Source organism: Oncorhynchus nerka, linkage group LG17 (genome assembly GCF_034236695.1).
Source record: "Oncorhynchus nerka isolate Pitt River linkage group LG17, Oner_Uvic_2.0, whole genome shotgun sequence".
NCBI classification, from domain to species: domain Eukaryota; kingdom Metazoa; phylum Chordata; class Actinopteri; order Salmoniformes; family Salmonidae; genus Oncorhynchus; species Oncorhynchus nerka.
Genome location: NC_088412.1, coordinates 23257420 through 23274778, shown reverse-complemented (window position 1 = coordinate 23274778; position 17359 = coordinate 23257420). Strand labels below are relative to the sequence as shown.

At 42.4% G+C, this 17359-nt stretch overlaps 1 protein-coding gene across 1 annotated transcript in view; it reads right to left on the bottom strand.

Annotated features, from left to right (window-relative positions):
- Positions 1-5738: 5738 nt before the first annotated feature.
- LOC115145460 (phospholipid phosphatase 2-like) overlaps positions 5739-17359 on the bottom strand; it is a 43736-nt gene continuing 32115 nt past the window's right edge. The window contains exons 2-6 of the mRNA XM_029686992.2: positions 16863-17014; positions 16413-16675; positions 16110-16167; positions 9931-10107; positions 5739-9568 (exon numbers count right to left, since the gene is read on the bottom strand). Of these exons, the coding sequence (XP_029542852.1) occupies positions 9416-9568; positions 9931-10107; positions 16110-16167; positions 16413-16675; positions 16863-17014 (803 nt within the window). The 3' untranslated portion in view covers positions 5739-9415. The remainder of the gene's footprint in view (positions 9569-9930; positions 10108-16109; positions 16168-16412; positions 16676-16862; positions 17015-17359) is intronic.

Here is a 17359-nt window from a genome sequence, read left to right as displayed (position 1 = left end):
TCTCCTGTATCCATATCAAGCCCCTGGCTGTCAGACATGGCTCTCACGCTGCGCTTTCAGGTACTGAACGTCTGTTTTTCTCTGTGTGTCTGAGATGGTCGTTCCCAGTGAGCCAGTAAGTCATCCACAGCTTTATAGATTTATGAGGGGCCGGCAAAGCACACACCGCTGTGAAATAGTAGCGATTGGAGCCGCAGTTGAAGCGACAGTAACAGTGTATAAATATATAAATCCGTCGTCAGGGCTGGTGGTGGTTGTGGGGATGGCTGGGTGCCAGACGTCAGTGCTCTGCTCCACAGGCTGAAAGAAGTACAGCATTGTCCAGCCAGGCCCCGGGTCTAGAGCTCAACGCCTGTCTCATGGTCTGACAAACATCGCTGTAGCTCGGCCACCTTCCACGGTGGACGCTGTGGATATGAGACATACATAGACCATGCAAAAAAACAAATATCTCTCTCTAGCTTAAATGGATTTTGATGGGATTTTTAAATTATGTGACTTAGATTGATGCACGGTGAGTCAGTAGACTCTTAAGGATTTAAAGAGTGCATGGTGGGTGGAGGAATTGACCTACAAATCTATGAATTTAGCAGCCTATTGCCTATAGTCTGTCCAACAGGTAGGCCTACCTCTTATTTCTTAAAAAGGAAGAAATAGGCTCCAACACAAAGCCATCTTGTTTTTGGTAAAGTCGAATTAAAATGAAGATGGTTGAAATGAATTATGCCTACTCGAATTTGCTTACTTTCAGCACCATGAACTGTCCATTTCCAATTGATTGTGATGCAGCTGCTGCTTCAAGTTTGAGTACCACAATGTAAGTTACTCGAATGAGTGAGGTCAATAACTCTGATAAATACATCATGGGCAAGAAACATATATTTTTTAAATTAAATTAAATTATAGTAGTAGCATGCTATCAGAGTTAACCTCCGGTCCTCCTTCTTATCTTCACGCTCTCCTTCTCAAACTGAACAGAATATATAGAGCATTTGGAAAGTATTCAGACCACTTGACAATTTTCCACATTATGTTACGTTACAGGCTTATTCTAAAATGAATTAAATAATTTTTTCCCCTCATCAATCGACACACAATACCCCATAATGACAAAGAAAAAACAAGTTTTTAGATTTTTTTGCAAATGTATAAAAATAAAAAATATCACATTTACATAAGTATTCAGACCCTTTACTCAGTATTTTGTTGAAGCACCTTTGGCAAGGATTACAGCCTCGAGTCTTCTTGGGTATGACGCTACAAGCTTGGCACACCTGTATTTGGGGAGTTTCTCCCATTCTTCTCTGCAGACCCTCTCAAGCTCTGTCAGGTTGGATGGAGAGTGCTCTGCCTGGGTCACTCAATGACATTCAGAGACTCCTGCATTGTCTTGGCTGTGTGCTTAGGGTTGTTGTCCTGTTGGAAGGTGAACCTTCGCCCCAGTCTGAGGTCCTGAGTGCTCTGGAGCATGTTTTCATCAAGGATCTACTTTGCTCCGTTCATTTTTCCCTCTATCTTGACTAGTCTCCCAGTCCCTGCCGCTAAAAACATCACAACAGCATGATGCTGCCACCACCGTGCTTCACCGTAGGGATGGTGCCATGTTTCCTCCAGACAGGCCTGATTGGTGGAATGCTGCAGAGATGGTTGTCCTTCTGGAAGGTTCTCACATCTCCACAGAGGACCTCTGGAGCTCTGTCAGGGTGACCATCGGGTTCTTGGTCATCTTCCTGGCCAAGGCCCTTCTCCCTGATTGCTCAGTTAGGCCGGGCGGCCAGCTCTAGGAAGAGTCTTGGTGGTTCCAAACTTATTCCATGTAAGAATGATGGAGGCCACTGTGTTCTTGGGGACCTTCAATGCTGCAGAAACATTTTGGTACCCTTCCACAGATCTGATCCTAGACACAATCCTGTCTCGGAGCTCTACGCGCAATTCCTTCGACCTCATGGCCTGGTTTTTGCTCTGACATGCACTGTCAACTGTAGGATCTTATATAGACAGCCTTTCCAAATCATGTACAATCAAGCATTTCAGATTTACGTATATAATAATGCGAAAGGCTATGAGACCGGGTTGAACTCTGCTCTTCTCTTTTTCAATTTTTGCTTCAGGGGAAGGAGAAAACTCTAGCTCGCTACATTAAGGGACAGTTTGCATCTGAAATTAATGGTTTGTAAAAGGAATGTCTGCAAAAGCAATACATCGTTCTGTAAAGCCTAGATATAAATTGCAAATATGAATGGGTCACATGAGAATCAAACCATGGGTTAATTTGCGATACAAACTATGGAATGGATGGGAGTGTGTGAGTACAGTAAGGATTTGGAGGCACTCCGCCCTTTGGTTATTTTGCAGGATGAAATGTATGCACATATTTTTTATAAATATCTGCTTTGGACTGTTTTACAGTCAAACCCTACTAGACATGAAAATAATAGGCTTAAGGACGTGGTTACGCTCTGTCACAGATTACTTAAATGAATTGAAGCTTCCTGAAATAGATGCAGTGAAATGGACCAAAACATGTTAACATACTTGATAGCGAGGCATGTGGCTTTTCTGTTATGACAATCAGTTTTGACTCAATTTCACTAAAGCGTTGGACAAGTCGACTAATGGAGTTATATGAAAAATATGACGGTGGACTAAAACTTGGTCAAATGACTCGGAGAAAGAATAATTATATTTCTAGGGATTACAATACAATTTCAAGAGGATTTAGAGTATTACCATCCATGACACGACGAATGAACACAGAACACAACAGTGAATAGACGCTATGTGGACAAGGCCACATGAAGGGTGGTGTCTCATTAGGAGCCAGCAGTGAGACAGAGAGCTGCCTGTAACAGGAGGTGGAAAACAACAGTGACTCAAGCAGTGGCAGCTTATTTTGTGGATACATTTTAATTGGTAGAATGTAGAGCTAAGATGAAAATGCCTCTATACAGGGATCCTGCATGAGAAAATAAAACTTTAACCATGACACCTACTGTATATCTACAGTTGATGGTGGATACACTACATGGCCAAAAGTATGTGGACACGTGCTCGTTGAACATCTTATTCCAAAATCATGAGCATTAATATGGAGTTGATCCCCCCTTTGCTGCTATAATAGACTCCACGCTTCTGGGAAGGCTTTCCACTAGATGTCCACATACATTTGTATACATAGTGTACATTTTTACATTCAATAGCGACTGGCAAATGAGTGAATGCAGCAGAATCATTGAGTAGTCAGACCACTATCTGTGAAATGTTTGAAAGGACACTGGCCTAATGGTCTTATCTAGATAACCTTTGAACCGGGCCATTTGATCAATAGGTCTAATCCCCTGTTTAAGTCTGATAACAGCTAGGAGCTAGTTACTGAGAGTGGGTGTTGACATTGTGAGGAGCACTCACGTCCCTTGTCTTAAGCACGTGAACCATGAACATAAACAGAGACACACCCCAATGAAAGCCGCAAAATAACAACAATGAAAGCCGCAAAATAACAATGTAGGCCGAGGCGAAGAGAGACAATACAAGGCTACAATCTAACGTGCTCCAGTGTTTGCCCAGGCATTCCAGCTTGGGACCGCATGGTCGTCACAGTGTGTGTGAGTCGGACCAGAATGAGGCGCACGACAGGGCTGGAGCCACAGCCCCAAACACTGCAGCCGGAGCCCATTCTCTCTCTGTCAGACTTCTAGACTTCTTCCCAGCGGAGGTTTCTCTAACCACTCATTTGAGGAGCCACTTTTCACCAGGCACTGAGCCATTCACTCCTGGATCATTCATGTCTCTAGAGCTCAGATGGGTTTTAAGGAACTGTGTGAATTACTGTGTTATTTGTCATGTATGAAGATTATGATACCTGTATTTTGGATTAATACTGAGATTTCAGGGTTATAATAAATGCACACCTGCAAGATTAGCCTAATCATATTTATCGCGAGGTTACCTCTCCAGTCAGATCCATGAATGTTCTTATTACTATGCTAAATAAGGGGTTGAAATGTCTTAGCATTTCAGCTATAGGTCCATAGCCTCACACTCATTGCTCTGAAATGTGCCTGTGTTACCATAGGAACAGATATTCAGCAAACTCGGGATACTATTGTATGCATGTGCTATTTATTACTGAGAAATGTAGCATATGCATTTAAGTCCACTCAGTACCTAGCTGCAAATCAATCAACGATTTTTACTCTCCTAACCACCTGACATTGAAAACACAAAACAAGTTAGAGACATACTCAGGTATTTCGAAATAGGTCAGTAACTAATATTGTTTTAAATGAGTGGTGTATATTTCAGCTGCCAATAAGACTTTTAAAAATATGGGGTCCAATGTTTATTTAGATATGTTTGTTTATTATGGTTGGGAGTTCCCATTCTCCGGCCCTTGTCTGAGGGGGTAGAGAGTCTTGCTCAACTTCTCCCAATCCCTGGAACTTGATTTTAATTAGTCTTGTTGAAAAGCCAGGGGGATAAGTCAAGGGGTTTTGTACTGAACTTGTAAAGCAGGACAGAGCTGGGGCCACAGGACAGGATGTCCTCAAGTAAAAACCATGTAATTCATGGATCTGCCCAGTTGAGCCATATTCCCACCATGCATTGCATGCAAAGCTTTGGGCTCTCAGACACTCATCAAACTTATAACCTCATGTAGTCAGTGTTGCTACCGCTACCTAAATGGTCAGAAAATTTCAGTGGAAGTGTCATGATTAACCACCTCAAGATAGCTTCTCCAAAGCTCTACTCCATCACAAGTGTGCAAGAGCAGAAACCAAACAGGCATTGATGATTGTGATATCTCTATTCATCTCTTTAATGTACACAGGATAAACTCCCTACAATGGCTAGTGAAAATACTCAGGGCCAAGTGCACACAAACAGTGAAGGAAACTGAAGAATCACTAAATATACCCTCCTCACACAAGAACAGAAACTCAGATAAGAGAACCATGGTAATAGCAGAACAATGAGCAAATAGCTTTTTACAGAGAATGTTGGTTTCCTCTTTGCACAGGAACAATAGGTGAGGCAGGGTGTTTTTAACAGTCAGAAAAACGTACTCATGGGAATTCCACTGTCAATAGGAAGGATGTCAAACTCATAGGGATTATCTTTCTATGGTCAGGTTTTTCTCTCACAAACAATAGACCCATAAAAGCAGATACCAATCCTTTATCAGTAGATGTATATAAGTTACTGTATATTTGTGAAATAAACAGTTACATTAATGTGTTTAATTTTAATTTCTGAGTGAGACCTTCCACCTCATACAGTAAGTAATTGCAGAGGGACTGGAATCATCAAGCAGCTGGAAATCATGATTATTATAAACAAGCTAGCTGGAGCATGCCCAGATTAGAAGGGAGACAGCTTTTGTTAAATTGACGCCATTTTGCATTTTAGCTAGCTCTAACCCTTTTCCTAACCTTAACCTATGTCTGCTATTTTAATTATCCTAACCTGCTAAATAAGTTCTCCTAACCTACTACAAAAAGTCAAATCTGACAAAAGCTGTATCCCATTGAGTCAAAACCAGACTAGATGGCAAGGCATCCCGTTTCTCTTATTGCCCAACAATTTACTTCAAAACGCACTCTGATATCATACCCACCTCATCACGATTTACAAATCACTCGGACACAATGTGAGATCAGTTACATTTCACACTTCTGAACTCACAACGCAGAGACTCAGCTGTTTTGTTAATATGAAAATATAGCATTGCATTGAAACATGGTGTATTTGGTATTTATTTAGATTCCTTTTGTGCATACATAAACAGCTATGGATAGATACATGTACAGTGAACAGAACAGCATAATGTTTGACATACAGTTGAAGTCGGAAGTTTACATACACTTAGGTTGGGGTAATTAAAACTCATTTTTCAACCACTCCACAAATTTCTTGTTAACAAACTATAGTTTTGGCAAGTTGGTTAGGACATCTACTTTATGCATGAAACAAGTAATTTTTACAACAATTGTTTACAGACAGATTATTTCACTTCACTCACTGTATCACAATTCCTGTGGGTCAGAAGTTTACATACACTAAGTTGACTGTGACTTTAAACAGCTTGGAAAATTCCAGAAAATCATGGATTTAGAAGCTTCTGATAGGCCAATTGACATCATTTGAGTCAATTGGATGTGTACCTGTGGATGTATTTCAAGGCCTACCTTCAAACTCAGTGCCTCTTTGCTTGACATCATGGGAAAATCAAAAGAAATCAGCCAAGACCTCAGAAAAAACATTGTAGACTTCCACAAGTCTGGTTCATCCTTGGGATCAATTTCCAAATGACTGAAGGTACCACGTTCATCTGTACAAACAATAGTACGCAAGTATAAACACCATGGGACCACACAGCAGTCATACCCCTCAGGTAGGAGACGCGTTCTGTCTCCTAGAGACGAACATACCTTGGTGCGAAAAGTGCAAATCAATCACAGAACAACAGCAAAGGACCTTGTGAAGATGCTGGAGGACACAGGTACAAAAGTATCTATATCCACAGTAAAACAAGTCCTATATCCACATAACTTGAAAGGTCGCTCAGCAGGGAAGAAGCCACTGCTTCAAAACCGCCATAAAAAAGCCAGTCTACAGTTTGCAACTGCACATGGGGACAAAGATCGTACTTTTTGGAGAAATGTCCTCTGGTCTGATGAAACAAAAATAGAACTGTTTGGCCATAATGACCATCGTTATGTTTGAAGGAAAATGGAGAGGCTTGCATGGCAAAGAACACCATCCCAACCGTGAAGCACAGGGGTGGCAGTATCATGTTGTGGGGGTGCTTTGCTAGCAGGAGGGACTGGTGCACTTCACAAAATAGATGGCATCATGAGGTAGGAAGAAAAATTATGTGGATATATTGAAGCAACATCTCAAGACATCAGTCAAGATGTTAAAGCTTGGTCGCAAATCGGTCTTCCAAATGGACAATGACCCCAAGTAGATTTCCAAAGTTGTGGGAAAATGGCTTACGGACAACAAAGTCAAGGTATTGGAGTGGCCATCATAAAGCCCTGACCTCAATCCTGTAGAAAACTTGTGGGCAGAACTGAAAAATCGTGTGCGAGCAAGGGGCCTACAAACCTGACTCAGTTACACCAGCTCTGTCAGGAGGAATGGGACAAAATTCACCCAACTTATTGTGGGAAGCTTGTGGAAGGCTACCCGAAAAGTTTGAACCAAGTTAAACAATTTAAAGACAATGCTACCAAATACTAATTGGGTGTATGTAAACTTAGACCCACTGGGAATGTGATGAAATAAATAAAAGCTGAAATAAATCACTCTCTACTATTATTCTGATATTTCACATTCTTAAAATAAAGTGGTGATCCTAACTGACCTAAGACAGTGAATTTTTATTAGGATTATATGTCAGGAATTGTGAAAAAGTGAGTTTAAATGTATTTGGCTAAGGTGTATGTAAACTTCCAACTTCAACTGTACATGTATAATGGCCAACCAGGACCAATCCGCTAATGGGAATAGTATTATTATTCTTTAAAATCATTTTTTTACCCCCTTTTCATGGTATCCAATTGTTAGTAATTACTATCTTGTCTCATCGCTACAACTCCCGTACGGGCTCGGGAGAGACGAAGGTCGAAAGCCATGCGTCCTCCGAAACACAACAACAACCCAACCAAGCCGCACTGCTTCTTAACACAGCGCGCATCCAACCCGGAAGCCAGCCGCATCGTGCACCTGGCGACCTTGGTTGGCGTGCACTGCGCCCGGCCCGCCACAGGAGTCACTGGTGCGCGATGAGACAAGGATATCCCTACCGGCCAATCCCTCCCTAACCCGGACGACGCTAGGCCAATTGTGCGTCGCCCCACGGACCTCCCGGTCGCGGCCAGCTGCGACAGAGCCTGGGCGCGAACCCAGAGTCTCTGGTGGCACAGCTAGCGCTGCCCTAGACCAATGCGCCACCCAGCAGGCCAGGAATAGTATTATTACATATGAAACACACACCACCCAGAACAAGGCCTTTTATGATGAAAACCTGGAGGAAACTCAAACCCCATAACATTGTGATACTATTGCTTCATGGGTAAATTTGGGCTGGGGGATTCAGTAATACACAGGTGAGACGTTACGCAACAACAACACTTCACTGAAGCTGCTCCAGGTGGTTATCATTTATGGAATTCAAAGAAAAGTCTTTAAATCTCTTGAAGTCCGTAGGACCTGCGTCTTAGCAGGAGGCCCCTCTGAGTACCTTGCCATTCAACAGTCACAGGCCAGCTCTGAGTCAGCTCTCTGAGCCTCACAATTACTACCAGAGGTAAGCCTCTCTCTGCCAGAGCTGACTGATCTGTCATCAGTCCTCCTGTGCCAAGCAGGGCCAGGCCTGACATAGTCACTGTACAGAAGCATTTCTTCACAAATTAGCCCCAGCAGTCCACACAAGAAAGGAAAAATCCTTGAACTTTGCATAGAGCATTATACCAGCTTGCCACAAATGACTCGAATGGTAAGCTGTATCATTACAACTCTTAAAGGCTCATGTTAAAGGCATCTGGTTTGTGTTGTGAACTTGGAATCTGATCCATGTGTGTCAATCTTAAAGGGCACTAGTCCAAGAAGGCACTGGTTTGATATGGGCCACAGAAAAAAATAACATAATTGAAAAAAGAAAAATGCCATAATATTAGCAGATACAGTATTTGTGGCTCATAGTGGCTAACAGGGGTGATTGTGATTGCACAATACCTTAACAGTGCTGGCATTATAGACATTTCTGACCTTGTGAATAAAGTCATCTATAAAATAAAAATGAATAGGCACTGTCCAAATACCTTCAAGGAGCAATGTTACCGTTAAAACATTGATTTCTTCAATTAAAAAAATAGAGTGATTGATGCCAGAATGTGCATAGCTAAAAGCAGAATTTCTCATTTTCAATTTCTAAAATCTTTATGCCAAACGTTTGCATTGATTGTTTGTGATCTAGTGGTATATCAAGCTTACACAATCAACATCAACATTTCTAAATCTCTGCAGTCCATTTCACATAGGTGAAACAATCAACATATCAATCCCAAACTCCCACTGAAGTTCAGATTACTCATATGACTAAAGGTGCACTAAAATGGGACTCATCTAGACATCTTCTCTTCTGAGAATGGTCTTTTTTTCTTATCTGAATGTTTGGTACTCTTACCTAATCTATTGTGTTAAAAAAAAGCAACATAAAAACTTCTGAGACGAATATACTAAGAAACTAGTGAACATCAACCATGATGTCCCAATATAAAAGTCCTCTCCCACTCATGCGCTGGTGCACCCAGGACATAGAGGATTCTGGTAATGTGCGCAGCCCCCTCAGTCAGTCCAGTGGTTTGTGGGAGCTTGTTGTGAGAGTGGTTGACTGGGTTGGCCCCTCTCACACAGGCCCTGGGTAGCTGTAATGGTTGTTGTGATCTGCATCTGCAATCTGCAGGCTGGGTTTGCGGCGCTCCAGTTCCTCGTTCTCGACCGTGTCTGGGCTGGAGCAGTGGGAAGGACCCTGCTTGAATAAGTCTGACACGTGGCGCACCTGTAGGGAGGAGAGGAGTGAAATGGTGTGGGTCAGACAAAGTGAGAGGACCAGAGTAGGGCTGGAAAATGTGATTGTATACTGTATGTCTGGTGGTGGAGGGCACCATGCAGCTGCTCCACGTCTCAGAGGAACACAGTGCGTTGCATAACCCCTCCAGCTCTCTAACCAGGCCAGAGAAGTCATAAAACATTGGGTCTGGGAGGGTCCCCAATTGCATGCAGTAGTCTGAAATACGAATCGCGGCTACGCTTTCCAATATGAATCACCCACGTCTCCGAGACTTCCCAAAGGCGCTGCTGAAAGAGCTTAAATAAAAACAGGGGACTAGGAACAATAACAAGCCAGCAGGCAACACTCACGTTGAGGATGGCAATGAGAGCGCCTTGGAGGAAGCCCACCAGAACGTCGCTCCAGTGGTGCTTGTAATCGGACACACGGGTGTAGCCCACGTACACTGCAAAAGCCACCAGGAAGAACTGGATTGTGGGTCGGAGGAGTCTGGCCCACTTTGCCCTCAGCCTCGCCTGGACATACAACTAGAGAGAAAGAGAGAGAGATGTTTCAGTTCTCATAAGTAGAGCTATCTTTGTTTGAAGACTATTTGCTTTTACTGCTGATAGGAGGTCATTAGTGGTTTTTGTGTTCACAAGTGGTGAACCATCTCACCAAATAAGGCAATGTTATTTGACTGTAAACTGGCCCCAGTAACATTAAGCCTATCATCATATTTCAGTCCATCAAATATGCCTCAATGAACGTCTGAAACACAGCATTAGTTAGTCAATGTTATTTTCATGTATACAGTGTGTGAGAGTCCATTCTACAAGTGGCTAATATGAAAGCACATTGTTCAGCTTTTACAAAATGCTAACATCAGCAGGCTACATGTAGTCACTAGTCAGATAAACACGTAACAGGCAAGAATTGTACTCAATTTCTTTCTGTCAAGTGTGTCGTAACTTTGTTAAATACACAGTAAATGAAATGTGATTTAGTCATATAAACATGATAACAGGCAATAATTTAAAAGTTAAATGCCCCTTCATACTAAATCAAATCCCAGTAAAAACGGAAATATGGTATGCTTTGAATTGCATAAACCATGAAAAGACGTTGAATGTTGATCTAATTTATGCTATGGACTGAAAACCATTTTCACAGAAGAGGAGAGTTGCTGCCAGAATGTCTAACTGGCACATTCATTTCTCTGGGCTGCTCCCAGGCTCCAGCCATAGTAGGTGTGTAAATTGGCATCCATGCATGCCCCCCTACCGCACATACACTCAATCTCAGCATTCAACACTTGTAGGGAGATGGAGATATTAATCACATCTAATAGGGAATATCAAAGAGGAACAAAGCAGAGCAGATTACTGATTGCTTTGATTGGCAGTGAGGACCGAGTCGTCTGCCTGCCTTGTCTGTCTGTCAATGGCTAGATTTATTGCTGTCGATCAATGATGTCACACCATCTGGTGCTGACAACTTGGATGTAAAATGTAAAATGACTGAGGATAGTAGTGGACTGTATTGCCACTCCTATTTGCCATCTCGTCAATCTAAGCCTACAGGAAAGTGTGTTCCCTCAGGCCTGGAGGGAAGTAAAAGTCATTCCGCTACCCAAGAATATTGAAGTACCCCTTTCTGGTTCAAACAGCTGAACAAATTAACAACTGACTTTCAGCACGCTGATAGGGAGGGGCACGCAACATGTATGGCACTGAGACAAATGACTGATGATAAGCAGAAAGAAGAGTGTGGGAGATGTTTTGTTAGACTTCAGTGCCGCTTTTGAGGTTATCGATTGTAATCTGCTGCTGAAAAAGACGTGTCATGGCTTTACATCCTCTGCCATATCGTGGATTGAGAGCTACCTACCTAATAGAACACAGAGGGTTTTATTTAATGGAAGCCTCTCTCACGTAAACCAGGTAGAGTGTGATATACCTCAAGGCAGCTGTCTTGGTCCTTTACTGTTTTCTATTTTTACTAATGACCTACCACTAGCCTTGAGTAAAGCTTGTGTGTTTATGACTCAACATTTACACTTCAGCTACCACTGCAAGTGAAATCACTGCAACCTATAATAAACAGCTACAGTCAGTTTTAGAATGAGAGGCTAGTAATAAACTACACCTAAATATAAAAAACAACTAAAAGCTAAACCCTAAACCTCATCTAAATATTTGAATAAATAATGTGGCAATTGAGTGAGTTGAGCAGACTAAACTGCACGGTGTAACCCTAGATTGCAAACTTACATGCTCAAAACATATTGATGCAACAGTTGCTAAGATGGGGAGATGTCGGTCTGTGATAAAATGCTGCTCTGCTTTCTTGACATTACAATCAACCAAACACATCCTACAGGCCCTAGTTTTATCACACCTGGACTACTGCCCAGTTATATGGTCAAGTGCTGCAAAGAGGGACATAGGGAAATTAGAGTTGGCCCAGAACAGAGTGGCACGGCTGGCCCTTAAATGTACAGAGAGCGAATATCAAGAACATGAATGTCAATCTCTCCTGGCTCAGAGTAGAGGAGAGATGGACTGCAGCATTACTTGTCTTTTTGAGAGCTATTGACGTGTTGAAAGCACCAAACTGTCTCTTCAAACAGCGAACACACAGCTCAAAACACCGATACATGTCCCACAAGACATGACACCGGGGGTCTCTTCACAGTCCCTAAGCCCAAACATAGAGGATGGGAAATGCAGTGCATTGCACAGCAGTGTACTAGAGCCATGACCACATGGAACTCTTCCACATCATGGCTCCAGTACAAGCTAGCAGTGAAATCAGAAAAAAAAACATAAAACATGGGCGGCAGGTAGCCTAGTGGTTAGAGTGGAGGGGCGGCAGGTAGCCTAGTGGTTAGAGTGGAGGGGCGGCAGGTAGCCTAGTGGTTAGAGTGGAGGGGCGGCAGGTAGCCTAGTGGTTAGAGTGGAGGGGCGGCAGGTAGCCTAGTGGTTAGAGTGTTGGACCAGTAACCGAAAGTTGCTGAATCAAATCCCCGAGCTGACAAGGTAAAAATCTGTCGTTCTGCCCCTGAACAAGGCAGTTAAACCCACTGTTCCCAGGTAGGCTGTCATTGTAAATAAGAATTTGCTCTTAACTGACTAGTTAAATAAAGGTTACATTATAATAAAAAATAAAACACCTCACGGCAAAACACGGACTGTAAAGACATGCATGCACACACAGTAATATTGTATTGTACATTTGCATAGTCCACAATGTCTTTTGTGATGTATCATTTTATTTATGTTTATTTATTGTTTTGTTGTGATGTAATTGTTTTATTTTATAATGATTTGATTTTCTTGTATTTGTATTTATTATGTAGATTGTTTTTTATTATGATGTAGTTGTTTTATTTATGATGTAGACTAGGTATTCCCAAACTGGGTACTGGGGGTACGCGCAATGCTGTCGGGGGTACGCCAAATAAAAATGTGATTTACATTTTATTTTATTGTTTTAGTTGTATTTGTTTTAAAAAAATGATCTTCACATTTTCAAACAGTCCATTTATATTTTCCAACAGGGCTATACATTTGTGTGAAGGTTTTTTCTCACCTGAGTAGCCTCGTTTCACTGCCAAAAATACAATTAAACCATCTAGTGTTCAGCGAAATAACAATGTCAAATTCAGGTAGCCTAGTCAAATAATTAACATCCAATCACATTAATCGTTACTCTCTCGTGGGAATCCCACTAACAGTCTGTATGTAGCCAAATGTAGCTGCTGCTCATTCCGTTTGCTCTAAAATGGATAAATGGTATAAAACAAATGTAAGGCCCGCGTCCATAGAGACACATACCAGCTCTACTGGTAGTACTGCTACTACCAGCAGTACTACACCTACACCTGTCGACAACACAAGTTGTTTTGCTTCCAAGAGCACATCCAATGCTAGCATCAGTAAATCTACATTTGTTGATAGCCCAGCTAGCATGGACACTGACAGTTTCTAAGAGCTACTACCCCCTTACCCGGGAAAGGACCATCGAAGAGACGCAAATATGATGAGAACTACATTGATTTGGGGTTCACTTATATTGGGAGTAGTGCCTTTCCTCAGCCAAAGTGTGTCATATGTGCAAAAGTAATATGTCACAACTCAATGAAACCTTCACTCTTGCGCAAACATTTAGAAACAAAATATGCCAATTTGAAAAATAAGCCACAGGAGTTTTTTTGAGTGAGAATTAAGACGACTTTCAAGTAGTAAGACATGTATAAAAGCAACAGATACCATTAATAAGAAGGGGCTAGAAGGTCTTAAATGGTGAACTACAGAGTGGCTAGGACAGGCAAGCCCCATACTATTGTGGAGGACTTAATTCTTCCTGCTCCCGCAGATATGGCTGGGACAATGCTGGGGGAAAAGGCCAAAAAAAACTATACAGACAATCCCTTCATCATCCTGGTATATGTCCGTTACGTTTATGAGGGTCAATTAAGGAAGACACCCTCTTTTGCAAACCACTGGAAACCAGGACAACAGGAGAGGATATGTTTAAAGTACTGGACAGCTTTGTGTCATCAAATGGACTTTGGTGGTCAAGATGTGTTGGTATCTGTACTGATGGTGCATAAGCCATGACAGCGAGACATAGTGGAATGGTAATGTCACGTGCAAGCAGTTGCTCCCGACGCCACTTAGGTACATTTCAGCATCCACCGAGAGGCTCTTGCTGCCAAGGGAATACCTGACAGCTTGAAAGACATTTGGGACACTACAGTGAAAATGGTTAACTTTGTTAAAGCAAGGCCCCTGAACTCTCATGTAATTTTCTGCCCAATGCAATGATATGGGCAGCGACCATGTAACGCTTTTACAACATACAGAAGTGCGCTGGTTATCAAGGGCCAAAGTATTGACACGTTTTTTTTATATTGAGAGATGAGCTTAAAGTTCTTTACTGACCATCATTTTCACTTGTCTGACCTCTTGCATGATGATGAGTTTCTCACATGACTGGCCTATCTGGGTGATGTTTTTTCTCACCCGAATGATCCAGATCTAAGATTACAGGGACTCTCCGCAACTATACTCAATGTGCGGGACAAAATTGAGGCTATGATTAAGAAGTTGGAGCTCTACTCTGTCTGCATTAAGAAGGACAACACACAGGTCTTTCCATCATTGTATGATTTCTTGTGTGCAAATGAACTGAAGCTTACAGACAATGTCAAATGTGATATAGCGAAGCACCGTGAGTGAACTGGGTGCGTAATTACGCAGGTACTTTCCCGAAACGGATGACACAAACAACTGGATTCGATATCTTTTTCATACCCTGCCTCAGTCCACTTACCGATATCTGAACAAGAGAGCGTCATCAAAATTGCAACAAGCGGTTCTGTGAAAATGTAATTTAATCAGAAGCCACTGCCTGATTTCTGGATTGGGCTGGGCTCTGAGTATCCTGCCTTGGCAAAATGCGCTGTTAAGACACTGATGCCCTTTGCAACCACGTACCTATGTGAATACCGGCACAGACTGCGTGTAAAATTATTTAAGACAGAGACTCTCTCCAATACATTGCAGAGTTATGTGCATCCTTTCAAGCACACTTATCATTAACCTGTGGTGAGTTATTCACAATTTTCGATGAACAAATAAGGTTTCATATGTAAGATGGTCAAATAAAGAGTAAAATTATTGGTCATTATTATTTGTGCCCTGGTCCTATTGTATAAGAGCTCTTTGTCACTTCCCATGAGCCTGGTTGTGTATGTGGCAGGCTTACAATGATGGTAAAAAAACAACATTTGAGAGTGCGCTGACCCTGGTCTAGAGGGGGTACGCAGCTGACCCTGGTGCTAGAGGGGTTATGCAGCTGACCCTGGTGCTAGAGGGGTTATGCAGCTGACCCTGGTGCTAGAGGGGTTATGCAGCTGACCCTGGTGCTAGAGGGGGTACGCAGCTGGAGGTTGAATGTTTGAAGGGGTACGCAGCTGGAGGTTGAATGTTTGAAGGGGTACGCAGCTGGAGGTTGAATGTTTGAAGGGGTACGGGACTATAAACACTTTGGGAACCACTGCTGTAGACTATTGTTGTGTTGTGATGTAATTGTTTAATTTATGATGTGGACTATTGTTTTGTTGTGAAGTGTTGTTATATTCCTGTTTGGACCCCAGGAAGAGTAACGGCTGCTTTGTCAGCAGCTAATGGGGATCTTAATAAATACTACATTTCACAATGGCAAGGCCCAGGGCAGTTGAACTAGATAACCAGGAACAGAACACAGGCCTAGCCTTCATCTCTGGTCTATGACAGTCCAGCAGGGCATTAGCCTCTGTGTCCAAATTCAGCTGAACTTTTGACTTGCCCTTTATATATATTTATATATGAGCACAATCACTCTCAGTAAAGCCTGCTCTATTTTGCCTTTTCATATCTACCCCATTACTCCTAATTTAAATAGAGAGTGTGTTACATCAATTGATTCCATTTGAGAATGTTGAATATAAGGGTGTTTGTAGTCGATATTTGCGTCTGTTCCATGAGCCTTGTATACTCACTGCTAGAAACAGCATACAGTACATCCCGAAGGAGGAGTGGCCGGAGTAGAAGGACAACCTGGAAAAATGGAAAAGAAAATTGATGTTCTTAAAAATGGTCATGTCAACCTGTCATGACTGTTTGGAGACTACAGTGGATCTATTCAATGTGTTTCTACCAGAGCGCTAAGCTGTGGTCAACAACCCTTGTCCTGGTGAGCAGCAGTTTGTGCAAGCATTGGTTCCAGTTCAGCAATAACCACTGGCATAGAGCAATGCACCGGTCAACCATATTCCCCTCATACCCTCTATCTCAGTAACTACCTGGACTCAGTGACGTCATGAGAGTTGCCGGTGCAGTTGATATCCAGCATGTAGCCTTTGCAGACCTTGGGGTTGCAGACGGCCATGAAGTTGGGCCGCAGGCGTCCAATGGTGAACTTAGCCAGGTCTGTCAGTGATTGGCTGACAGCTGCTCCGAACAGGAAGGTACCTAGCACCTTGTAGAGCGCCGCCACGTACCCGTTGAACTCAGAGTTAGAGTGAATCCTCTTACTGTAGACCAGGTAGGCCTCTCCTGATGCTAGCTATGGGAAGAGAAAGAGAGAGGAGCTTGAATTACATCTAACCTTCCAGTATGACAGGTAATATATGGTTTGGTCCACTGGCTACATAGACAAACGCCTGTTTGTGGCACGGATCTGGGAATCAATGTAGTCAGATGTTCTTTATCTCACCTAGGTGTCAGAGAGGAAAGTATAGGGCGGGACTCACGATGACGACGGTGCAGGAGATGGTGACTGCAGCCAGAAGGCCGTGGGTGATAGTGTCATGTTTGAAGGGGTACTTGATGTCCTCATCGTCACAGTACACACCCCTCTGGTAGGGCCGGAAAACGACGGTCATAATGAGGAAAGGCAGTGCCGCTATGAGAAGAAAGAGCAGGCAGGCAACTTGTTAATTCACTCCAACTTGAAAAATGATGTCTGCAACAATTGTATGGATCAAACTGCTGACATAAAAATGAATGAAGAATGAAATTATGTCCAGCACCTGAACTAGCAGGATGTGAATTTTATTTTCTCTTTCATTATTTTACTTCAACTACCAGCATCGACTTTTCCTATAATAAAGGGTGATAAAGTACATCAGGAGCGATTAATGATAATGCTGTTGATTCAAGCGAACGTATAGAAAGATTTACGAGAGCATCCATCAGTTAAATAACATATATTTTACATTTCCAGAAACCCAGACATTACATCACTATT